This window comes from Cervus elaphus, chromosome 15 (genome assembly GCF_910594005.1).
Source record: "Cervus elaphus chromosome 15, mCerEla1.1, whole genome shotgun sequence".
Lineage (NCBI taxonomy): Eukaryota > Metazoa > Chordata > Mammalia > Artiodactyla > Cervidae > Cervus > Cervus elaphus.
In genome coordinates, this window is record NC_057829.1 from 29,891,722 (window position 1) to 29,918,632 (window position 26,911).

The 26,911-nt window shown below is 36.4% G+C and overlaps 1 protein-coding gene across 7 annotated transcripts in view; it reads left to right on the forward strand.

The window, feature by feature from the left end:
* ADK (adenosine kinase) overlaps positions 1 to 26,911 on the forward strand; it is a 551,078-nt gene that overhangs the window by 240,063 nt on the left and 284,104 nt on the right. For all 7 annotated transcript variants that reach the window (XM_043925032.1, XM_043925036.1, XM_043925033.1 and 4 more), the window contains exon 5: positions 25,892 to 26,064. In XM_043925032.1, the coding sequence (XP_043780967.1) occupies positions 25,892 to 26,064 (173 nt within the window). The remainder of the gene's footprint in view (positions 1 to 25,891; positions 26,065 to 26,911) is intronic.

Here is a 26,911-nt window from a genome sequence, read left to right on the forward strand (position 1 = left end):
TGTTTGAAGTGAAAGTGATAGTCGCTCAGTTATGTCTGACTCTTTGCAACCCCATGGACTTTACAGTTCGAGGAATTCTCCAGGCCGGAATACTAGAGTCGGTAGTATTTTCCAACTTTCCCTTCTCCAGGGGATCTTCCCAACCCTGGGATCAAGCCCAGGTCTCCCGCATTGCAGGCAGATTCTTTACCAGCTGAGCCACAGGGAAGCCCTCGTGTTTGTTTAGCTCTCTCTTATTCTCCTTTAACATATTACGCTATTCTCAGCAAGTTACTTCATATCCTTCTCAATACATATAACAAAAATCATCAGGTTTCAACTTTTTCACATTCTCTCCTCATTGTCTTCAAATCTGTTTATATAATTTTTATTTTTTAGGTTCTATTCCATTTTCTTTCTCATTCTCTGAAACTGCAAATTGTTACCTTTCCACCTTCCCTTCACTACACCTAGTCTAGGCAGAAGAGTTTATATTCATTATCACCACTGCTTTACCTTCCCTTTTAAGATTTCAACCTTTCTCTCTCTTTGGAAACATTATTTATCTATTTTTTTTACAGAAGTCACTGATAATATAATTGCCGAAACCAGAGACCATTTAAAAATAGGAATTCTAATTGACCCACTCAAGGATATTTCATTTGTTGATTACTTCCTCAGTTTTAAAACTTTCTTACATTGGCTTTGAAGATAAATAGCACTCTTTCTTTGTTCTTGTTAACTTTGAACTATCTGTACCCTTTACTGGCTTATCTTTCTCTGTCACTTTCTTACTGTTGTTTCTAATCTGTAAGTCTTAAAGATTCAAGTACATTAAATTCAAAAAGTGGTAGGTGAAATACATCATAAACAAAGATGAAATGAAAATATTTGCAACATTTATAAGGCAAAGAATTAATGTTCCTAAAGTTTTAACCAATTCTTACAATTTTGGCAGCATTAAGAAAAGAAAAGCCCAACTGAAAAAGTAAACAAAGGATATGAGAGTAATTCAATTCATATTAGAAGAAATATGAATTGCTATTAAGTAAACCTCAACCCAGTTAACAATAAAAATGCAAGTTAAAATAGAAGTCACCAGATTTGCATATCACTTAGTTGTAAATAATTTGATTAGAATTCAGTGTTGGGAGATTGAAAAGCAAAGGATGCTTTTATACTATTTTGTATGGGAGTGAAAACTAGGTATACCTTATTGTGGAGCAATTTGGCAGTATTTTTTAAAATTTTATGTGCACATAATCTTTGATGCAGCAATTCCTAGTTTTGGTATCCTATAGTAGTAGTTAGATATTTAAATAAGGAATATGTAAATATATTAAGGCAGTTTTTATAATAAAGTAGACTGAAAACAATATAAACATTCAGCAATAGAGAAAAATTAGTCATTATGATATACTATTATCTGTGTATGGAATCCTAATTTTCCAATGGTAAAAAATTATACCACTAGCATTTATAGAGTGTCAGTTTTATATTAAAGCTGTGTATTTAAGAATCCATTGATAAGGGATTTTACATTTAGATCTGTGATCCATTCTGAAATATTTTTGTTTACAGGTGAAGAATGGATGGAAATTTTGTATGTAACTATCTAATAATTCTAGCTCTATTTGCTTAAAAACTATTCTTTCTCCAGTGAATTATATTTGTACCTTTGTCTGATCTGGTTGTCACAGATTTTAGAGTCCAGAGAGAAATTTATCAGTTTACGGTTAATTGATTTCTGACAAGAATGTCAAGAAAATCAAACAGAGAAAGAATGGTCTTTTCAACAAATGATGCTAGGGAAGGTACATACAGTAAAATGAACACGTACCCTGTCTCACACCATATATAAAAATTGTGGTGAGGATGTTGAGCTGGTAGGATTACAAGATGGTGAAGTTGGTTTGGCATATAGTTTCTCAGTTCCTCAAAAGACTAAAGATAGAGTTATCATATGACTCAACATTTCTAGGTATATACCCAAGACAGATAAAAATATATCATTACATAAAGAGTTGTACATGTATATTTATAGCAGTATTATTCATAATAGCAAAAAAGTGGGCAAAAACCACATGTCCATCAATTGAGGAATAAATAAACAAGATATGGAGTATCTGCACTATAGGGAATATTGTCAATAAAAAGAAATGAAATACTTATTCATTCTACAATGTGGCTGAATCTTGAAAACATTGTGCTAAGTGTAAAAAGCTGCTCACAAAAGTCCACATACTTTATGATTCCATTTCTGTGAGATGTCCTAAATATGCATATTTATAGTGACAGAAAATACACTGGTTGTTTCCTAGGATTTGTGGGAATGGGAGTTTAGTGATGGGGAATGGGACTAAGTGATGTGGGATTCTTTTTAGGGTGTTGAAAATGTTCTGAAATTGATATGGTGATTCTTGCACAGCTCTGAATATACTGTGCTATATAAAATGCTATTGAATTGTTCACTTTAAATATAAATTGTACATGTGTTGACTGTTTATCAACAAAGATATTGTGTGAAAAGGTACATGTATCCATCAGTCTTTTTAACTCTTTGTATAGAAATTCTTCCCATATGTGACTCTTACTATGGTGCATTGTTCATTTGCAAAGTTTTTATTCATTAAATTATCCAGATTTTTCAAATGTTGTAAAATGTCTTTCATTTGTCAGTATCACTCCCAGTTTCAAGAAAACAGTCTTTTATGTTTTGGAACTCTCACAATGGTGAATATGTGATTTATACAATTATAATTTTCAGTTGAAAGCTCAAATTTCATTATTAAGAATAAATCCTGACAGTTATTTTTTTTTTTAATGTGACAGGCTTTCTTTTTTTCATTTTTAAGACTATATCTGCCAAATACTCAAGTTTTAGTAACTGTCATTTGTCTGTCCATCATTATTTAAATTAAAAATAGTTTTCCCTAAAGAAAGCAATTTAGTTCGTGTAGAAACTCAACATCACAAGAGTTTTTCTTGAGGAAACCATTTAATTCATTCATACTTTTCCAGTTTCTTAAACAGTGCATTTAAAAGATGTGTATTTAAAGGTCAGTGCTTAATAAAAATGATGATTTTTGCTGCTTCAAAAAATTCTTAAACTGGTATCATTTAAAAAAAAATTCCTTCCAGTTTTATTGAAATATAATTGACTTACAGCGCTGGATAAGTTTAATGTGTGCAGCATAGTGATTTGATTCACAAACATCATGAAATGATTACTGCAAAATGTTCAGTGAACATCATCTCATCTAGATACAGAAAGAAAAAAAATCATGTTTTCTTGCGATGAGAACTCTTAGAATTTATTTTCTTGACTTTTATATATAAAAAACAGCAGTGTTAATTATGTTGTACATTAAATCCTTAGTACTCTTATTTATGTTATAACTGCAAGTTTGTACCTGTAACTGCCTTCATCCAGTTCCTTCCACCACTCCCCCACCTGTAATAATCACAGATCTAATCTTTTTTTCTATGAGTTAGTTTGTTTTTGAACAACTAACATAACACTATGTTAGTTTCTGGTGCTCACTTAGTGATTCGATGTTTCTGTGCATTACAAAAGGATCACTATGATGAGACTAGTTAACATCTGTCACCTTACAGAGGTATTACATTATTGAATATATTACCCATGCTGTTCATTTAATAAATTGGTATCTTTTTAATATGAGCGCAAGGTTGTGAAGAATTCAGTGACTACTGTTCTGTGGCTCCACTTCCTTTATTTATCTTAGATACCAGCAGTTTACCCATCATTTGCAGTTTGCACTTTAAAGCAAATGTCAGCATAGTGAAAAATGCAAATAATATCTTCATATAGTCTGAAACTTGAATTGACTTTGTGAATACCCTGTCATGTTTTCAGGGTCTTCCAGGGGTCTGCAGACTCTTTCAAGAATAGCTGATTTTCAATGCTTTTTCAGTATTCGTGACATTTTGTGGTACTACAAACTGGTTTTTCCAATATACCAGCAGATAGTCTACATGAATGTTGTCCTAATTCCATGTGTTGAAATTCACCTTTTTCTAGCTTTCTCACATAGTACTTCATCCTGTGTTCTTATATAGTTTTTCTCTATTAGTAATGTAATCCCCCCTCAGTCATCCAGTTAGAGACTTTATAGTCAGTTTCAACATACACTCTCCTTCATTTGCCATAACTAAACAGTCCTTTGGGGCTTCCCAGGTGGCGCTAGTGGTAAAGAACCCGCATGCTAGTGCAGGAGACATAAGAGATCCGGGTTTGATCCCTGACAGGAAATTCCCTGAAGGGGTGGGCAAGGCAACCCACCCTAGTATTCTTGCTTGGAGAATCCCATGGACATGGGAATCTGGAGTACTACAAGTCCATAGGGTCACAAAGAATCAGACATGACTTCAGTGACTTAGCACACGTGAACTCAAAATCAGTCCCTCATCTTATCTGTTTTGCCTCCAAAAGAACCTTTTTTTATATCTGTGTCCTGCTTTCCTTAGAATTCTTGAGAGTGAGATCCTTGTCTCTTTTCTGCAGTACTGCATGGCCAGCTAATTGGTCTTCCTGTATCCTGTTCATCCTCTTCTTTTTGTCAATAACTGTGAAATGTCTTGGATTTTATACCTCTTGCAGGCTAGCAAATTGGTCTGCCACAGCTTCTTAGATGTTGACAGAAGGCAAGAAGCTCCCGGGTCAGAGACAAAGGAATTTTTTTTTTTTTTTTTTTACTTACAACAATGCAGGCAGCATTCAGTTTCTATTTCCATTAGTTCGGTTTGATTTCTCAGTCACTCAGAGGCAGTGTGGAGGGCAAGCTGTGTTCACAGAGTTTGCATCACAATGGAAGAATCCTGAATTTAAAAAATCACAATCTTTTAGAGATGCTCCCTGAAACTTGCCCAACTTTTACCCTGACATAAAGCCACTATCTTTATGTTTGTTATATTAACATCCTTAAAAAGAGAGAACAAAATCTGATAACGACCTACAGAGACATGACAGACCCATGGTGAATTGTCTCTCAATATTTTTTGGTTAGTTTTCTGGATACTGTTGCCAGAATTATCTTACTAAAATTCATTTTTGTCATGTAACTCAGTGATCGCAGCCTGCTTTTCTGTGTTATGGATTGCTGGTCCTTTATAAAATATGCTGTTATAGAACCCATGTTTTACTAATACCCCGAGTTAAGCCATGGACATAGTTTCCCTCTGTGTTTTTGCCCATATGTTTCTCTTGTGTATAACTTACTTTATTTCTCTTGTTCTCAAACTGATAAGATTTTCAACCTTCAAGAACCAGCTTATTTGTCTTTTTCTGTTTGACTTTCTCATTACCCCCCAAACTTCTTGATGCTCTCAGAATATTTTGTGTCTATATCTTTTATAATGCTCATTGTTTCTGTTTCCATGCTGCCTCCTCCACTCGACTATGAACTCTTCAAGGTCTTAATTTGAGATTGTGTTCCCTCACAGAGTACTTTAGATATAATAAGAGCTTGATAGAAGTTTGTTGATTTAATAAGTGTATAATTCCATGGTGGGTGCCCAATAACATTTTTATTTTGATGATGATATAATTCAGCTGCTAATAAGAGTCTCCTTGCAATCTCTGCATGTAAATCTTCCCCCCAAAATTCTATCCATTTTAATTATCTTGTGCTACTCTGTAATTATCTGATGTTACTGTGCAAAAAAATGTTGTTTATTGTTTACTGCTATTGAATATTTCATTGTAAGTGTCGATATAGGTGGGATAAAATGTAGGTCTGTCAGAAATATGGACATGCCTGAAAAATTGTCCTTTGATTCACAAATCTGCACTTGGGACTATGATATAGTTGTTACCACTTATTTAACACTTATTGGATAGACAGGCTCGAAGCTAAAGTCTTTCATTAGAGTCAGTCAAAAGGGGCTAGAACTGCATAAGTACCTCAGCAGTATGTTGAGAATGGCAAGAGTACTTTCTTCAAAGACATATGGCATCCTCACTAGGAACAGGAAATTTTAATAACATCAACAGTGGCCTCCTTAATGCAGATTTGAAAGCCAGTGAAGAGTTCTTTTGTTTTTTCAGAGTGCTGCTGATTCTAATTCTGTACAGACTGGTAGTGTTCTTTACTTATATTAAAGGAATATGTGTACTATTGCTTATATCATGTCTGACTCTTTGTGGCTGCATGGATTGTAGCCTGCCAGGCTCCTCTGTCCATAGAATTTTACAGGCAGAAATACTGGAGTGGGATGCCATTTTCTATTCCAGAGGATCTTCCTGACCCAGCAGAGATTGACCCCACATCTCTTGTGTGTCTTGCATTGGCTGGTGAATTTTTTATTGTTAGTGCTGCTTGGGAAGCCCAAGGTATCAAACTGAGAAACAGAAATTGAACCTACTGGTAGACCGCTGGTAGTGTTGTTGTTCTCATTTAGTTTGCTAAGTTGTGTCCAACACTTTCATGACCGCATGGACTGTAGCCCTCTAGGCTTCTCTGTCCATGAGATTTCCCAGGCAAGAATTCTGGAGTGGGTTGCCATTTCCTTCTCCAGGGGATCTTCCTGATCCAGGGATTGAACCTGCATCTCCTGTGTCTCCTGCATTGGCAGCAGGATTTTTTACCACTGAGCCACCAGGGAAGTCCTTATATATATGAGTATTACTCTATGAAGCACCATCCTTATGACAACCTTGCATATTATTTTCTTACTGATTTTTGAGAGTACTTTGTACATTAAGGACACTGACCTCTCTCCACCCTTTTGGCATGCACACGCTTTTTTGCTTCTTTGTAATGACTTTAACTTTAAATCAAGTAACAGCTATCAGATTTTTCCTTTATAGTATTTGGTATTCTTGCCGTAAGGAAATCTGCCATTGTCTTAAAGTTATTTTGGAAGTCGCTGGATTTTCTAACTTTCTGGTTTTATTTTATTTTATTTATTTTTTTTACATTTTTTTGGTTAAAGTATAAGGGGACAGAATCACCCCTATCCCCAAAGGCTGTATGCTTATCCTAGTTCAGTGTATTGAATAATCCCCTTTTCCCCAACTCAGTGAAATATCATCTGTAGCCTATACTGTGTTGCCATCGGCACATGAGTCTGAATTGGAACTCTTTTTTTATCCCCCCCATTGATTTCTTTCTGTGTTTGTACCAGTTACAGTTGTCAAATAATACATTTTAAAGGCAGTCTAGGTTTGTTGTAGCTTTTCTTCCAAGGAGCAAGCATCTTCTAATTTCATGGCTGCTATTAGGATGGTGTCATCTGCGTATCTGAGGTTATTGGTATTTCTCCCAGCAATCATGATTTCAGCTTGTGCTTCATTCAGCCTAGCGTTTCACATGATGTACTCTGCATGTAAGTTAAATAAGCAGGGTGACAATGTACAGCCTTGACGTACTCCTTTCTTAATTTGGAACCAGTCCGTTGTTCCATGTCTGGTTCTAACTGTTGCTTCTCGACCTGCATACAGGTTTCTCAGGAGGCAGGTAAGGTGGTCTGGTATTCCTGTCTCTTGAAGAATTTTCCATAGTTTGTTGTAATCCACATATGCTAAACTCAAAGGCTTTAGCATAGTCAGTAAAGCAGAAGTAAAGATTTTTCTGGAATTCCCTTGCATTTTCTATGATCCAGTGGATGTTGGCAATTTGATCTCTGGTTCCTCTGCCTTTTCTTAATCCAGCTTGTATTTTTGAAAGTTTTTGGGTCATGTATTGTTGAAGCCTAGCTTGAAGGATTTTGAGCATTACCTTGCTAGCATTTGAAATGTGTACCACTGTACAGTAGTTTGAGCATTCTTTGGCATTTTCCTCCTTTGGGATTGGAATGAAAATTGAACTTTTCCAGTCGTGTGGCCAATGCTAAGTTTTCCAAATTTGCCGGCATATTGAGTGCAGCACTTCAACAGCATGATCTCTTAGGATTTGAAGTGGGTCAGCTGGAATTTCATCACCTCCACTGGCTTTGTTTGTAGTAATGCTTCCTAAGGCCCATTTTACTTCATACTCCAGGATATCTTACTCTAGCTGAGTGACTACACCATCATGTTTATCTGGGCTATTAAGACCTTTTTTGTACAGTTCTCCTGTGTATTCTTGCCACCTCTTATTAATATCTTCTGCTTCTGTTACGTCCATACCATTTCTGTCCTTTATTGTGTTTATCTTTGCATGAAATTTTCCCTTGGTATCTCTTATTTTCTCGTTGAAAATTGAGTATCTACTGTGTGTCAGTTTCTAAGGATGCACTGATGAGCAGAACAAATAAAAATTCTACCTCCATGTACTTTGCAAGGAGTTATGACTCCTTGCAACTCCATGCTCTTTGCATGAAGCAAAGAGCAGACTCATTGGAAAAGCGCCAGATTCTGGGAAAAATTAGGGGCAAGAGGAGAAGGGGGTGACAGAGGATGAGATGGTTGGATGACTTCACTGACTGACTAACTCAAACTCATGTCCATTGTGAGAGAGTGAAGGACAGGGAAGCCTGGTGTGCTGCAGTTTATGGAGTTGCAAGCAGTTGTACTTAGCAACTGAGCAGCAACAACAATCTCCATGTAACTTATTTTAGTGGAATGAAGAAATGCAAATAATGTAATGTATTAGGTGTTGGCCTTAAAAAATTTTCTTTAGGAAAATGATTCAGGATCAACAAACTATCGAAACTGGGGATCTGCAACCATGACAAACCTTATGCAGGTCCCTACAAAGGAAGGAGGAGGGGACTTTTTTTATTTATTTATGTTTTTGCCTGTTCTCAGTTTTCGTTTGTGTGCAGATTTTTTTCTAGTTGCTTCTTACTGAGGTGGCTTCTCTTGTTGTTGCAGAGCTCAGACTCTAAGGCGTAGCAGTCTTCAGTAGTTTCTGCTTTCAGCTTGTAGAACACTGCCTCAGTTGTTGTGGTACATAGGCTTAGTTGCTCTGAGACCTGTGGGATCCTCCCATATCAAGGATCAAACACGTGTCTTCTTCATTGGCGGGCAGATTCTTTGCCACTCAGCCACTAGGAACGCTCTGGGAGGACTCTTAAGGAAGTGAAAATAAATTGGGAGGGTTTAGTAAAAGAGTCCATTGAGGGAACTGAGAGGTCAAAATAAGTGACTTTTCATTGACTGAGTGATGACAGTTTCTCATTGGCTGAGCTCTTGCCAGTGAAGAAAAGGACTGGTTCCTCCTACTGGTTGCCACACTCTTATTTTAACTGAGGTTTCTGTTTATTAAATTTTATGAAAGCAAAATAATTAAAAGAGAATTGGGAGAGTATTGGGAATGTTGGAACAAAAGGAATGTTTCACAATATTAAATAGAGTGTGTGTGGAATAGTTTTGTTTAGATTTGTGTAAAGAATTTTTAGATGAGTGAATCACTGGGAAATCGGGCTCACTGGGAAAGTCCAGTCTAGTAGTGTCAGTAGTTGCTAAGGGAGAGCATGTTTGGCATGTTTCAGAATCCTGCAAGGAGTTCATTGTGGTTGCAGCAGGACATGAAGAGTAACAGAATATGAGGTTAGAGAGGCAATAGGAGGTAAAGAAGATTGGCTTGAACCTGTATGGCCTCACAGACTAATGTAAGAAGTTTTGCTTCTTACTGAGTGATCCGAAGAGCACTATAGGGTTTTAAGCAAAGGAATGACATTTACTGATGTATGATTTAAAAGAAGGCAAAGACATCAGGAAAGTTTTGCAACAGTTCAGGCAAGAGATTATGGTAACTTGGATCAGTGGTAGCAGTGAAATCAACAAAAAGTTCTTGGGGAAAAAAAAGTAGTTAAAATTTGGAAATAAAATGAGGATAGACGCAATTAGCTTTTCCAAAGGGCTGGATGCAGGATTATACCATCCTAATGAAAGAGATGGGAATACCAAACCACCTGACCCACCTCTTGAGAAACCTGTATGCAGGTCAGGAAGCAACAGTTAGAACTGAACATGGACCAACAGATTGGTTCCAAATAGGAAAAGGAGTACTTCAAGGCTGTATATTGTCACCCTGCTTATTTAACTTAATGCAGAGTACATCATGAGAAACGCTGATCTGGAAGAAGCACAAGCTGGAATCAAGATTGCCGGGAGAAATATCAATAACCTCAGATATGCAGATGACACCACCCTTATGGCAGAAAGTGAAGAGGAACTAAAAAGCCTCTTGATGAAAGTGAAAAAGGAGAGTGAAAAAGTTGGCTTAAAGCTCAACATTCAGAAAACTAAGATCATGGCATCTGGTCCCATCACTTTATGGGAAATAGATGGGGAAACAGTGGAAGCAGTGTCAGACTTTATATTTTTGGGCTGCAAAAATCACTGCAGATGGTGATTGCAGCCATGAAATTAAAAGAGGCTTACTCCTTGGAAGGAAAGTTATGACCAACCTAGATAGCATATTAAAAAGCAGAGACATTACTTTGCCAACAAAGGTCCATCTAGTCAAGGCTATGGTTTTTCCAGTGGTCACGTATGGATGTGAGAGTTGGACTGTGAAGAAAGCTGAATGCCAAAGAATTGATGCTTTTGAACTGTGGTGTTGGGGAAGACTCTTGAGAGTCCCTTGAACTGCAAAGAGATCCAACCAGTCCATCCTAAAAGAGATCAGTCCTGGGTGTTCATTGGAAGGACTGATGTTGAAGCTGAAACTCCAGTACTTTGGCCACCTCATGTGAAGAGTTGACTCATTGGAAAAGACCCTGATGATGGGAGGAATGGGGGCAGGAAGAGAAGGGGACGACAGAGGATGATATGGCTGGATGGCATCACTGACTCGATGGACATGAGTTTGAGTAAGCTCTGGGAGTTGGTGATGGACAGGGACGCCTCGCGTGCTGTGATTCATGGGGCCGCAAAGAGTCGGACACAACTGAGCAACTGAACTGAGCTGAACTGGTAACTTTCAGGCTTCCCCGGTGGCTCAGTGGTACAGAATCCTCCTGCCAATGCAGGAGATGCAGGAAATGGTAGCTGACTCCAGTATTCTTGCCTGGAAAATCCCATGGAGAGAGGAACCTGGCTGGCTACAATCCTTGGGGTCTGAAGGAGTTGGACACGACTTAACCGACTAAGCATGCACACACAACTGATATCTTTATTGCCTATCTGTTTATCTATGGTATAAAAATCCTTTATATGTAATAGTCACATTTAGTCTCATTTAAATTCAATAATTTGGCTTTGTTGTTTAAAATACTTCAGTGGCATTCTGTTGCACTCTGTATAAAATTTATTCTCTTTACCATAGCCAATAAGGTGTGCATTATCTGGAACCTACATATGTGTCAAAACTTAGCTACTATAAACAATTTTTTCTTCAGTTTCTTGAATATACTCCAACTTCTTCTGTGCCTTAGAAGTTTGCACTTGCTTCTCTTTCTGTTTGGAAGAGTCCCCACCACCTACCTCACTTTTTGCCTATTTAGCTTATTTATGTATTAATTTGTTGTTCCTTAGGCAGGCCTATTTAAGGTAAATTATTTCCTTGTTTCTCTCTCCCATGCCTTTCTCTTTCTCAGCCATTTGGTTTTTTTCCGTTTTGGTGTTTCTTGCAGTTATTTTATTTCTCTGTTCAATGTTTTTGTTTTATTTGCTTTGCATTTGTTTGTTTTCTTTTCTTTGGGATCTCTCTGAGTTAAGAACTGATTCTAACTCTTTCAACTTTGTGTTTCAGTGCTAGTGTGGTGTCTGGCCCATAGACTCATTCAGTAAATAGCTGCAGGTTGGATTGACTGACTAGATTAATGCACAGATGAACAACCAAAATATTTACTTTATATGCCAGAGTAGCAGCCCTGGGCAGTACACCTAAGTTGTATTTTTATTGTGTTGTTATTTTGCTACTCTCCTTGTTTAATCAGCCATTGCATATTGCTAATTGTAAGATGATCATATATGATTCTTTATCACCAGAAGACAGTTTCTTCCTTGAAATTCATTTGGTTATTACAATTAGGCAAATTCTTATGTTTCAGAAGATAGCTGTAGTCATATAGTTATACTGCCTGTTCCAATGATGTGTGAAAGGAAGTGTGAAATAATAGCTTTAAAGATGTTTCCTACCCCCACCCCTTTTTTCCCTTGAAGCTATTATCTTAAAGCAAGAAAGGGAAAAATGAGAAATCTATGGTGTGAGTTCAGGTTTACTACTGTAAGTATATAAGAAAGGCCCCTGTTACCATGACAACAAATGCGTGAATTTCAAATGGAAAATTTTCAACGTAGGGAACTGAAAAAATTGTAGCATCCCTATTCTCTTAGTATAGAATTGCTCTTTGGCAAGTTGTAAAAGAAATTCTGAAATTCCCTACTAAAATTAATATTGAAATATTCCTATAATATTGTTTTAAAGTAATTTATTATGAGTTAAAACTATACCAAAACAATATACTTTCATAGATCTGTCATACAGAAAGTTAAGCATTTGATTTGACATTAAAAATTACTTTTCTAACCTGTCCTATATCTTTGCTTAAATGGTAAATAGTTTAATATATTGCAAGTTTTTGACAATAGAAAATGACCTGCCACTTTATAGATTCCTTTGCCTTAAATGCTTTCTAACTCCAGTGGAGGAAGGCTGTTAAGCTTTAAGTGCTCTGTCATATTGGCAGGCTTTTATAGTCGAAGAGAACAGCAGTGAGCAATGATGATGGAAAACGATGGCAGGTAGACTTAAAACACCATAAAGCACAGACGATTGTGTGTAATGCCTTGAATTGAATCCTTTTTGAATGAAATGATCAGCCATATGTGCCACCCTTATGGACCCTGTAAGAAGAGGAGAAGAAATGTGCCCTAATGCTAACTGTGCATGAAATTGCAGTGTTAGGAGATATTGACCAGATGTTTCAATCTCAACAAATAGCTTGTTATGTGACTGAGTGAAAATATCTTTGCTGCTTTGATCACATACACCTTGAAAGAAGGGGTAATTTAATAGAGGCTGTCATAGTTCATCATCGTCAATAAACTTTGACTTGACCTTTGCCTTATGCTTTTGATGTTGCTTCTGATAAGCGTTGATGGGCAGATGTTTACTGCCTTGAGGGATTTTTCTTTTTATAACGTGTATGCTAGAAATAGTAAAGAAGGATTTTTCTCAGTTCTTCTCTTGCTGTTTGGTTATTATTTGGATTGTTTCTCTGTGGATTTTGTAGAATTTCTGCACAAATACATCTGAGTGACATTTTTACCTTTAAAGTCCCACAGTGGTTTTTCTCCAAAAGTTTCTTATTCTCCTCACCTCTCTGTCCCAGTTTTAATTGGCCACAATTAGCTTCTGTGGTGATTTTTTTTCTTGTTTCATATACTGTATATTGGGTTTTTTTTTTTCTTGTAGTTTGAAGTGATGGATATCTTAGAAAAGTATCATGATTTGCTGACTTTTACAGTTGAGAACAGTGATAGCTAGAGAGATTAAGTTACTTATTCAAGGTTACTCTTTTCAAAGCTGGCTGCATGTCTGAGAACTGATGACACTCTTCCCAGTAAAATTTTCTTTAGTTCACTTTCTTTCCTATATCTAGAGTAGTGATTGAGAGTATACCTTCTAAAATAATCCAGACTTGAACGTGCCACTGACCTATTTTCCTCATCTGTGAAATTGGAATAGTAGGTATCTATATTGTGCTTGGTGGTTCAGATTAGCTGAGATTACGTAAGTAGGTAAAGCATTAACATATTGTCTAACCTAAAGTAAGGGCCCACTCATTTAACTCTCAATTATATTTTTGTTTCTAAAAGGAAGCCTTGCGTGCTGCAGTCCATGGGGTTGCAAAGAGTCGGACATGACTGAGCGACTGAACAACGACATCATTTGTTAATTACAGTGCTTTTTAGCGGAAGTTTTTTTTTTTTTTATTGCAGTTTTTTCTTAAATTGTCAGAGGAAAATATTTAGACTATATGGGGAAAATTAAAATGATTTTAGACATCATTTTTAAATTATGGTAGAAAATATAAATAAATAAAATGTCCTTTAAACTACAGCAGCTGTTGCTACTATCTCCATTACTTTGAAGTTTCTTGGCAATTTTAGGAGATGAAAAATTTTCCTTGACTCTCATAGGGTCCCTGGCTAGGTTTGAAAATCAAACTGACAAAACATACAAATTTATTTAATATAAATTGTATGTGACATGGGAGCCTTCTTAAAGGCAGTGAAGATCCAAACAAACAGTTTGATCTGTGTAGCTAGCTTTAATGAAGAAAGGGAAATCTTACAGAAATACAGTAGGTTAGAGAGCATGAGCAAGTGTTAACTGGGGAAAGCGTAGCAAGGTCTTTTTGTTAGGATTCTTCTCAGTGTTCCTTTGTCTTTGGAGATAAAGGTACTCTTTTCCTTCAGATACAGGGAGGGCACCTCACACATGAAGGTTTTATTACCTGTTTCAGGAGAGGAAAGGGATGGTAAGAGTGATCATTTTCCTGCTTCTGTCTTTTTTTTCAAATTCCTGTAGCCACTATGCCATAACTTGGAGTAGTGTGTCTTAAACCCCCAAAGTGTATTGGTTATGTATATTTGCAACATCATTTCACTTTGTAAAGGAATATAACAAGTTCAGGTAATGTATGGATTTCCATTCTGTTTCTGAAAACTTTTTCTATAAGATTCTTTTTTTAACAAATCAAATTTCTCCTTGTAAGATATCTCTATTTTGACCTAAAAGTAAGGCTTCTTTGTGCATAGCAAGAAAATAAAAGAAAGGTAGGCCTAATTTTTAAAATCTTGGGAGAACATAGAAATAGAGTATAAATTATCTGTTTGGTAGAAATCTTATTTCCCAAAGACATCTTTTGAAACGCAGATTGAATAAAAACCTGAATCCTGTTATAGCACTGTATTCAGTTGCTGTGTTATCTTTTTATCATCTGATTTTAGAGACTTTTGGAAATAAATCTAGGCTACTTATTTTTGATAAGTGAAGAAATTGAGTAACAATTTCAAATAATGTAAGTTGTTTAAAAATGTTTTTGAAAATTTAGATGAATAGTTTTGGATCAGTGGTTTTCTTGGTTAATTTGTTGCAGTCCTGTAGCCTTCTTACCTTTATGTTTGAAAAGAAAAAGTCATCTACCCTAGCTATAGCTGTGTTCTCCTTACACCATTCCTCTTCCCCCTCCTTCCTCTCTGGTGTGGGTGGTCTAATCCCTTTTAAGAGTCTAATGAAACTTGTGAATCCTCTCTTCTGAAAAATGTATCAGAATTTCCTTATATTTCAGAGAGTTCATGGATTCCCTGCTTTCTCTCAGGTATACCTTGACCTGATTGGAGCCCATGGACCTCAGATAGGCTACAAATTTCATTAGAAAATAAAATTCAAACTCCTTGCTAGTAATCTCAGTATTTAACAAATTTGCCCTAGAAATAATAGTGTTAATGATACCCATATAATAATTACAATAGTAGTGCTTAAAAGAATAGTTAAAATTTTATTATGTGCCAATGTTATACTCCATCTTCTGTTAAACCTTTAACCCGGACTAATGGTTTATTATTAAAGAGGACTTACCCAGTTTACATTTATTGTGTGCTTTAGAAAATAGTGTATCTTTAGAATACAGTTTTAAAGAGTAGATTATAAACATTTTGATTCTAAGACCTTTTCTGATTTATCTTCATTCACTGCATTTACACAAAGCTCCTTTTGGGAATACTGAATTTATTTTTAGTTCTTTAATTTCAGTAGTCTCTTTTTTGCTTCTGAACCTGTTTGTCATTCTTCCGCTGAAAATTAATTTTCCCACCCAAGACCCCCATGTTGCAGGAAAGGGGACCCCTTCCAGGGCCCGAAACTGGGCTCTTGTCTAACACTCGGAAATGAATTGTCCGAGGAGACACATGCTGACAAAGCAAGAGATTTTATTGGGAAAGGGCACCCGGGTGGAGAGCAGTAGGTAAGGGAACCCAAGAGAACTGCTCTGCCGCGTGGCTCGCAGTCTCGGCTTTTATGGTGATGGGATTAGTTTCCGGGTGGTCTTTGGCCAATCATTCTAATTCACAGTCTTTCCTGGTGGCGCACGCATCGCTCAGCCAAGATGGATGCTAGTAAGAGGGATTCTGGGAAGTGGACGGACAGGTAGTGTCTCCTCTCGATCTTTCCCGAACTCTTCTGGCTGGTGGTGGCCTATTAGTTCCGTATTCCTTATCAGGATCTCCTGCCATAAAACAACTCATGCAAATGGTTACTATGGTGCCTGGCCAGGGTGGGTGGTTTCAGTCAGTGTGCTTCCCCTAACACACATGTCCCTATTTCCTACAAATTTCAGTTTTGACACAGTGTCTTGTATTACCTTTAGGGTATCTTCTTTGGTCACTCCCTGAAGTCTAATATACATGCTGTTCCTATGTGCTGCAGTAGTGTTCTCATTCTTTCTTGCTCACTCGCTGTCACACTTTATATATGTGAAAATGGATATGATCAGAAGAATCTGATCATATATCAGAATCTGGATATAACCAGATTCCAGGCTGGTTAATACTCAGGGATTGGAAGAAGAAAACAAGCCTACTAAAGAGAGAATTGTTTCTTTATCTATTATTTACTGCAATAATGTCCAGTAGATTTCAATGATCAGAAATACTTCTCAAATGAGCTAAATGAAGTCACACTAAAATTTATTTTTATTATATCTCAGTGTACTGTTATCATCATCATTAGTACTCTTTAATAAGTACTGCTTTAGGCACTTTACTTTCATTATCTTATTAAATTCTCATAATAATTCTGCAAGAAATATAATTTTTCATAGAGTATATAATTTATCATCACGTGACTAAATGAACTTACGTATGTCTGAGTCTAAAGTTGGCTTGTTTGTTTGATTTTTCTAGTAGGCCAAAGTTTCCCAAAATCTCTTCAGAGAAATAGATATTAACACCTATTTAACAACAAAAATAACTAAAAACCTATTTGGGGGATAAGAGTCGGATTATTGGGAATCAGTTTTTACTAATCGTTTGGATACCAGTAGGTGAAAATGAAGCAGCTTTGGCAGGACAGGAGAATAGTATTACTAGTCATTGAAGAAGAATGGATTCTTGATAATATTTATGAAGATTTTCTGTTTCACCTTGACTCACTTGCTAGCATAGCGGTCATCTCAGAGAATCAGTCCTTTAAGCTTTGTGGTATATGCAGTTTTCCTAACCAGCTACCTCAATTTTGATTTCCTCATCACCCTTTGCAATCTGCTTTGTTGCTGTTATTTCCCAGTTTTGACGTTTAATTTCTTTTTTTTTTTTTGATGTTTAATTTCTAATAGTTGTGCTTTATGGTTTTCTTAAAATGCCTCATTGGGTTTTCTCTTAGAAAATTTTTTATCTTAGGCTTATCTTGCAAGTATTTTAGTACCTAGGTGTTGTTCTTTTTCATCATTCTTCATGGATTGAATTAAGGTAGCATTATTTTAGAAGTGACTGGTTCTTGAGCATCATTGTCATTTATATTGTCCTAAATATTACACTTAGGTGACAAAGAGAAAATTCATCTGAAAGGTGAAGTTAATAGAAATCTTTCCATGTGTTGTTTAAGTCTCTTGATGTGAAGCTTAATATGTCATTTATTCAGCTCCTATTTAAATCCAGTTGTAAATTTCCTCCTCCTGGTTTCTTACCTTATGAGATATCATCTCTTATCCTCTCATTTTTACTAAAAAACCCTCCTGTGCACCCTTTTACTTATAGAATGTTGCCTAAACTTCTTAAAGTGGCATTTAATGATCTTACCTAGCTATTGGCTCTCATCAGTCTCTTTCCTCACATATTTGTCGTCGTTCAGTTTCTCACTCATGTCCAACTCTTTGTGACTGACCCCATGAACTGCAGCATGCCAGGCTTTCCTGTCCTTCACCATCTCCCGGAGCTTACTCAGACTCATGTTCATTGAATCAGTGATGCCATCCAACCATCTCATCCTCCGTCATCTCCTTCTCCTTCTGTCTTCAATCTTTCCTAGCATCAAGGTCTTTTCCAGTGAGTCGGCTCTTCACATCAGGTAGCCAAAAGTAATGGAGCTTCAGCTTCAGCATCAGTCTTTCCAATGATATTCAGCACTGATTTCCTTTAGGATGGACGGGTTTGATCTCCTTGCTGTTCAAGGGACTCTCAAGAGTCTTCTCCAACACCACAGTTCAAAATCACCAATTCTTCGGCACTCAGCCTTCTTTATGGTCCAACTCTCACATCCGTAATTGACTACTGGAAAAACCATACTTTGACTAGATGGACCTTTGTTGCCAAAGTAATGTGTCTGCTTTTTAATATGCTGTTAAGGTTTATCATAGCTTTTTTTCCAAGGAGCTAAGTGTCTTTTAATTTCATGATTGCAGTCACCATCTGCAGTGATTTTGGAGCCCAAGAAAATATAGGCTGTCACTGTTTCCATTGTTTCCCCCATCTATCTGCCATGAAGTGATGGGACCAGAGGCCATGATCTTCGTTTTCTGAATGTTGAGTTTAAGCCAACTTTTTCACTCTCCTCTTTCATCTTCATCAAGAAGCTCTTTAGTTCCTCTTTGCTTTCTGCCATAAGGGTGGTGTCATCTCCATATCTGATATGCAGATGACATAACCTCAGATATGCAGATAACACCATCCTCACACGTAATGCTCTGTAATTATGCTCCTAATTGACAAATGTTTATTTTTCTTTATTTCTCTTTCTCATTATTTTTATTAACATCATTCTCATTTCTCAAACTGTGTGCCAAGGTCTCATCTGTGTGGACACAGTTTGGTTCCATAGTATGTTTTAAATTTTCTAGGGAAACAGAGATATCTATTAGACATAGTACAAACCACTTGCTACAGATATTTCCATTTTAAAATTGGATTGCAATCTTTCTTTTGGTGGCATCATAAACTTCGTAAAATTGGGTTTCTGTGATTGAAAAAAATAAATGAGCACTGCTCAGAAATCGTTGTGAGACAAGGATGAGGTGAGTGTGGTGGTGACCAGTCTGATTCCAAGGTTTGAGAATTTTGTCGTGCTCAACAGGGACTAAATTGTTATGAAATAAATACTATGTTTCTTAGAGCTAACTACTTAATAAATAAAACTTCTTTTTCCTAACACAGTATGGGAGGCATGTGCTCTATGCTTCTACTTTCTTTTCAGTTTACAGCTATTTTTGAAAATTATGCATATCCTTCAGACTAGTTGATAATGTCACCCATCTCTGGAAGGCTCTTCTGATCCTCTCAGCTGCAATCTCCCTCCTGTGTGTTTCCTGGTAACGTGGTATCTTTACTATTTCTTTAAAAATTGTATTCAACTAATTCATGTGTTTATTTAAAGTTAACAGTGATGATTTTCTGGTTCTCCTGTTAGGTGTAGTTACTTATAGTATAGTAAGAGCCGTTTCATAACATATACAGAACTAAACTGTGTGTTTTGTTAGTCTATTTCTAATTCTTAAAGCATTCTTATAAGATCACAGATTATATTATCCACATTTTATATTTGAAGACATTGGAATTTAAATCACTGTTAATTTCTGTCACACTGCCTACCTCTTAACCTTCGACTGTTCTAGTTACTTCTCCTTTTCCTGTTGACAGAACCGGCTTTTTGATATTTCCTTAAAAGTTCTATTGAGTTTGTTTGTTTTGGTTTTTGTTTATTTATTTATTCATGGCTGTGCTGGGTCTTCATTGCGGCCCACAAGCTTTCTCTAACTGCAGAGAGTGGGGGTGCTGTTTTGTTACCATATGTGGGCTTCTCATTGCTGTGTTTTCTCTTGTTGCGGTGTGTGGACTTTAGGGCAAGCAGGCTTCAGTACTTGTGGCATGCAGGCTCATTAGTTGCTGCACATGGGTTTAGTTGCCCCACAACATGTGAAATCTTTCAGGACCAGGGATTGAACCCTTGTCCCTTGCATTGGCAGGGAGATTCTTAACCATTGGACCCCCAGGGAAGTCCTCATATTGAGATTTTGATTAGGATTTGCAATGGCTCTCTGAATCAATTAATGGAGAATTGTGTTTTTAACAAGTATTGAGTTTTGGGGAATTCCCTGGCAGTCCAGTGGTAGGACTCGACGCCTTCACTGCTGAGTGACCAGATTCAGTCTGTGATCAGGGAACTAAGACCCTACAAACCACACAGCATGGCCAAAAATGTATGTGTGTGTGTGTACATATTTTTTCCTAATCTGTACACATAGTATATAGCTCTCTATTTATGTAGATATTTTTCCCTCTTAGCAAACATATATAGTGTTCTCTGTACAGATTTTGCACATTTTCTGAAATTTATCCCAGTATGTTTCATTTTTTGATGTTATTATAGATGACATTGTTTTCTTAATATGAAATTTCAGCTGTTCCTTGGTAGTATGTAGAATCGCATTAGATTTTTTTTTTTATAATGATCTTGACCCTGAGTCAGGCTTCTCCAAGCCAGGCTTCAACAGTATGTGAATTGTGAACTTCCAGATATTCAAGCTGGATTTAGAAACAGCAGAGGAACCAGAGATCAAATTGCCAACATCCCCTGGATCATCGAAAAAGTAAGAGAGTTCCAGAAAGACATCTACTACTTCTTTATTGACTACACCAAAGCCTTTGACTGTGTGGATCACAATAAACTGTGGAAAATTCTTCAAGAGATGGGAATACCAGACCACCTTACCTGCCTCCTGAGAAATCTGTATGTAGGCCAAGAAGCAACAGTTAGAACTGGACATGGAACAACAGACTGGTTCCAAATTGGGAAAGGAGTACGTCAAGACTGTATATTGCCACCCTGCTTACTTAACTTATATGTAGAGTACTTCATGAGAAGTGCCGGGCTGAATGAAACACAAGTTGGAATCAAGATTGCCGGGGGAAATATCAATAACCTCAGATACGCAGGTGACACCACCCTTATGGCAGAAAGCGAAGAAGAACTAAAAAGCCTTTTGATGAAAGTGAAAGAGGAGAGTGAAAAAGTTGGCTTAAAACTCAACATTAAAAAATGAAGATCATGGCATTGAGTGCCATCACTTCATAGCAAATAGATGGGGGAACTGGAAGCAGTGTCAGACTTTATTTTCTTGGACTCCAAAGTCACTGCAGATGGTGACTGCAGCCATGAAATTAAGAGATGCTTGCTCCTGGAAGGAAAGCTATGAGTAATCTAGACAGCATATTAAAAAGCAGAGATGTTACTTTGCCAACAAAGGTCCATCTTGTCAAAGCTATGGTTTTCCCAGTAGTCATGTGTGGATGTGAGAGTTGGACTATAAAGAAAACAGAGCATTGAAGAACTGATGCTTTTGAACTGTGGTGTTGGAGAAGACTCTTGAGAGTCCCTCGGACTGCAAGGAGATCCAACCAGTCAATCCTAAAGGAAATCAATGCTGAATATCATTGGAAGGGCTGATGCTGAAGCTGAAACTCCAGTACTTTGGCCACCTGATGCAAAGAACTGACTCATTTGAAAAGACCCTGATGCTGGGAAAGATTGAAGAAGGCAGGAGGAGAAGGGGATGACAGAGGATGAAATGGTTGGATTGCATCACCAACTCAGTGGGCATGAATTTGAGTAAGCTCTGGGAGTTGGTGATGGATAGGGAAGCCTGGCATGCTGCAGTCCATGGGGTCACAAGGAGTCATACACGACTGAGTGAACTGAACTGAGCTGACTCCTGAGACCTTGATAAAGTCACTTTTTAATCCTAAAGCATTTATATGAGATTCTTTGTGATCTCAGATATTCCTTAAACACGCATAGATTTGTCCCCAGCCAAAGCCTCAGTAGTTATTCTACATGGATTTCAGCTCATTCCTCTTTGAAACTCTTTAGCAAAATTTCTAGTCTCTTGACTCTCCTTCAGCACTTAGCTCTGTCCACTCATTTCAGTTAGAATGCCAGGTTGTGTTTGTCTTCTTCCTCCCTCCTCCATAGTCTGTAAATTGCTTACTGGCAGAGAGGCTACATGATGTCAGGGCTTACCTTGTGTCTTTTCTATCAAAGATTACAGTCTAGCTCTTCCTTTTGGCCAGTGTTTGAAAATTCTATAGTTTTTCCCTTTTGATTTTCTTTTTAGTTATTTATAGCACAAGGGTAATTCTGAACCCTGCTTCTCCCTCAGAGCTAGATTGGAAGTTAAATATGTGTTTAATGATGTACTACACTTACAGGAACCAAAATTGGGGCAGTTTATTCTGCCTTTAAAAAAGCAGTAATATAAAGCAAGTTATGACTGAAGGTTGAATCTCTTCTAGAATCTCTGAGAATGTAATGATTTTGACTTTGTTTTAGAGACTTATTTTCATCATTTTATTCTCTAGTACACATGTATTAAATGTGTAAGAATTGATTTTTTTAAATCTTTTCCAACTTCCTTGATTATAACATCTTGACTTATTCAGATAGTTTACTAAATACTTTGAAGCAGTGAATATGGGCTTCTGTTTCTTTTGTGTGTTTACTTTGGCTTACTAAACTCTCATTTTATTTTATTTTTCATTTATTTTTATTAGTTGGAGGCTAATTACTTTACAATATTGTAGCGGTTTTTGTCATACATTGACATGAATCAGCCATGGATTTACATGTGTTCCCCATCCCGATTCCCCCTCCCGCCTCCCTCTCTACCCGATCCCTCTGGGTCTTCCCAGTGCACCAGGCCCGAGCACTTGTCTCATGCAACCAACCTGGGCTGGTGATCTGTTTCACCCTAGATAATATACATGTTTCGATGCTGTTCTCTCGAAACATCCCACCCTCGCCTTCTCCCACGGGGTCCAAAAATCTGTTCTGTACATCTGTGTCTCTTTTTCTGTTTTGCATATAGGGTTATCATTACCATCTTTCTAAATTCCATATATATGTGTTAGTATAGTGTAATGGTCTTTATCTTTCTGGCTCACTTCACTCTGTATAATGGGCTCCCGTTTCATCCATCTCATTAGAACTGATTCAAATGAATTCTTAATGGCTGAGTAATATTCCATGGTGTATATGTACCACAGCTTCCTTATCCATTTGTCTGCTGATGGACATCTAGGTTGCTTCCATGTCCTGGCTATTATAAACAGTGCTGTGATGAACATTGGGGTGCACGTGTCTCTTTCAGATCTGGTTTCCTCGGTGTGTATGCCCATAAACTCTCATTTTAGATTGGCTAACTTTTAAGTGGAAATAACTGATCCAAGAGTAAAGTGCTTTTCTTTGTCAGTATGCTGATATCAGATATTGCCAGAATGTTAGCCAGTTTCCTATGGTGAAATATTCAATAGTGGAATCATAATGTAACCTGCTGAGTAGTTCTATTATTTGTCCATTCTTTTTGTTTTGAAGGTTCAAGTAATATTGATTTGTAATGGAAATATTTCAATTTATTTAAATTGTGATTAGGGAAGAATGACAAATCAGATTTAACCTTCATAGTGAGTTGATATAGCCCTTTTTTTCAGACTACAGTTTTTAACATATGAAATTTGATTATAATTAGGCTGAATTACATTGCAATTACTATCATTGATGTTTTCATGACATTTTAAGTTATTTAAATGATCATAGTAAAATTTGCTATTGACTTTCCCTTTTTTTAATCTCACTACCTAAAGCAGACATGGTTGATCATTCAGTCATACTTCTACATGAGTAAAAGTAAATTTTTTAAAAAAGCAGATATTTTCTGTTGTTAAATTTATAATTTACCTAAGAGTGGTTTAAAGGATTTAAAATCTATTAGGTATGGCTATTGATGCATTTTAAGATATTAAAATGCTCCATGAGGTTGACTTATTTTAATAAATTGATATCATCAAAGTTTGAATAAGTTAATTTTAAATTATTATTATTTTTAAATTCAACAACTGATTTAGTCATATCTTTGTCCCTTCCTTTAAGTTTGAAAATTTTCTAACTCACAGAAAAATATTTGTTGTTGTTGAGTCACTAAGTCATATTCAGCTCTTTGTGACCTCGTGGACTGTTGCATTCCAAGCTCCCCCGACCTTCACTATATCCCAGAGTTTTCGAAAATTCATGTCCATTGAGTCAGTGATGCTATCTAACCATCTTATCTTCTGCTGCACCCTTCTTCTTTTGCCTTCAGTCTTTCCCAGCATCAGGTCTTTTCCAGTGAGTCAGCTTTTCCCATCAGGTGGCCAAAGTATCAACCTTCAGTTTCAGCATCAGTCTTTCCAATGAATATTCAGCATTGATTTCCTTTAGGATTGACTGGTTTGATCTCCTTGGAATCCATGGGCCTCTCAAGAATCTTTTCCAGCACCGCAGTTTGAAAGCATCAATTTTATGTCACACAGCCTTCTTCATGGTCCAGCTCTCACATCCCTACATGACTCCTCAAAAAACCATACCTTTGACTGTTAGGACCTTTGTTAACAAAGTAATGTCTCTGCTTCATGATTTTTCACAGAAAAGTATAAAGAGAAGTAAAAGGAACTTCTCTGTACGTATCATATAGATATACCAACTTTTAGCATTTTTGCTTTTGCTTTCTCTTTCTTTATATAAATATATATGTATGTTTTCTGAACCATTTTGTATTCTCTACTTGAGAAATTTATGCAATACTGTTTTCTGATATACATATTCCAATTTCAGTGATTATTCTAATAATTTGATAGCTGTTTGATTTTATTCTCAATCCAACATCCAGTAAGGATTAAACATTGCATTTAAATATTTGTTGTATTTCAAATAGCTTTGCTTGTATTTTTTTTTAATTTTTATATTTAATTGATTGGATTTATTATATTTCATTAACCCAGCCTTCCGTGGAAGGACATTTTTTCCCCAATAATTTTTCATAACAAATAATGTCTCAAAGAATACTTAGGCATAAGTATTTTGTATTTGTATTTGTATTTTGTATTTGTGGACATGTATCTTCAGGGTAAATCCCTAGATGTAGAATTAGACTGCTAAATCATTAGACATTTACTGTATCTTTATCTTACAGATTTATTTTCATTATCTTTTTATACTTTCCTCATCCTTTTAACACTAAATATATTGATACATGCATTTCTTTTCTTCTCAAATATTTGGGAATATGGTATGATTTTGACATCTTGACTTCATATATTGAATAGTTTGCTAAAAAGTAATAGAAACATAATAAATGTTTACAGTAACAAAATGACTGTTGCAACTAATACAAGTGTTAAAAACCTCAGGAGTTTGAGCCTAATTAGAAAAGATAACCAGTCAAGAGAAAGTATGCATTTTAAAAGACATTGTCTTTATAGCAAATAAAGTTTATGAGACTAGTGTTAGAATTTTTAATACTCTTTAGTTCTGAATAAGTAAGTTGTCTTTAAAGCAGCTTACTTGATCTGAACATAGTTTAGCATATATATTAGTGTATATATATGTATACACACACATATAAATTACATATATAATAGAGACAATCACAGCTATATACATCATTTACTATGTGCTGTGTACCTTGTCCAGCAATACATATACATTAAATTACTTAGTTTAATCCCCAGCAACCTTATGAGATATAATTATTTGCCATTTATAGATGAGGACAGTGAGGCATAGAAATATTAAGTGACATACTCTTACTTATTCAGCTAATTAGTGGCAAAGGCAAGATTTGAACCCACACAGTATTCATTATAGATTCTGGACTTTTAATGACAGTGCTTCACTACTTCTATTGGACTTGGTATTATTTTTCTGTATTAAAACTAATTAGTGACCTAAGGTTCTATATGACTTTGATTCTGAGTTCTTAATCAATCGCTCTGCTCTTTCTTTCCTTGAAAGAAGTATATTAATATTTTCTCTAGTTGTTATATCAAATTTGTTATCATAAGGGGTGATACAGGAATAGAATTCCATTCATAACAGCAACAGCTGCTCACAAAGAAACCCTTTTATGCCACCATCCATGGCAGAATACTGAACTATGTGTTCCATTTTTCTGACCCGTTAAAATTATTTATGTGCCCATTTTTCAGTGGATGATTCAGCAGCCGCACAAAGCAGCAACATTTTTTGGATGCATTGGGATAGATAAATTTGGGGAGATCCTGAAGAAAAAAGCTGCTGAAGCCCATGTGGATGCTCATTACTATGAACAGAATGAGCAGCCAACAGGAACTTGTGCTGCATGCATCACTGGTGGCAACAGGTCAGTGTTCTCTGAAGGCACGCTCTGTACTAATTGACTGTTTAACCGCTTGTAAAATCTGAATTCAAATCTGAGTTTGGAATTTAGACTTCATGTTTATAATTGGTTTTAATATTTAATAAACCCTTCTTCCTTATATCACTTTTCCTTAAGTTTTTTTTTCCTTTCTCGAACCTGCTGTTGTCTCCATGAAGCATAATGAAATGAAAATTTGGAGATCATATGTTCTTGCCTATGCTTTTTATGTGTGTGTATGTTAGTTGCTCAGTTGTGTCCAACTCTTTGAGACCCCACCGACTATAGCCCACCAGGCTCCTCTGTCCATGGAATTCTCCAGGCAAGAATACTAGAGTGGGTTGCCATTCCCTTCTCCAGGGAATCTACCTGACCCAGGAATTTAACCTGGGTCTCCTGCATTGCAGGCAAGATTCTTTACCAGCTGAACCACCAGAGAATTAGAGTTAAGAATGGAGCACATTTTATTCAGTGTTTTAGAGCTAGGCTTTTGCCAAACTGACATTAAGAAAAATGTCCTTTTCAACATATCCTGAGATTGAGATGTTAAAATAAATATTTGCACATATATATTTTAATGTATATAAAATATATTTTATGTATTTTATCACATATAAAATATTACATTATATCCAGTCTCTTATGGATTACATCATCTAAAGCAGTTCTGGCAAATAGTAATCTGTTAATGCTAAACAACTTCAGTCATGGGTAGTGTACTACTCAAGAAACAAGCCATTACATTTCTAAACAGCTTTGCTCATCAGAAGATTTTTCTTTCTATGAATTTGAACGCTGTCACAGCCTGCCATGCATTGCTTTTTTCTGTGCC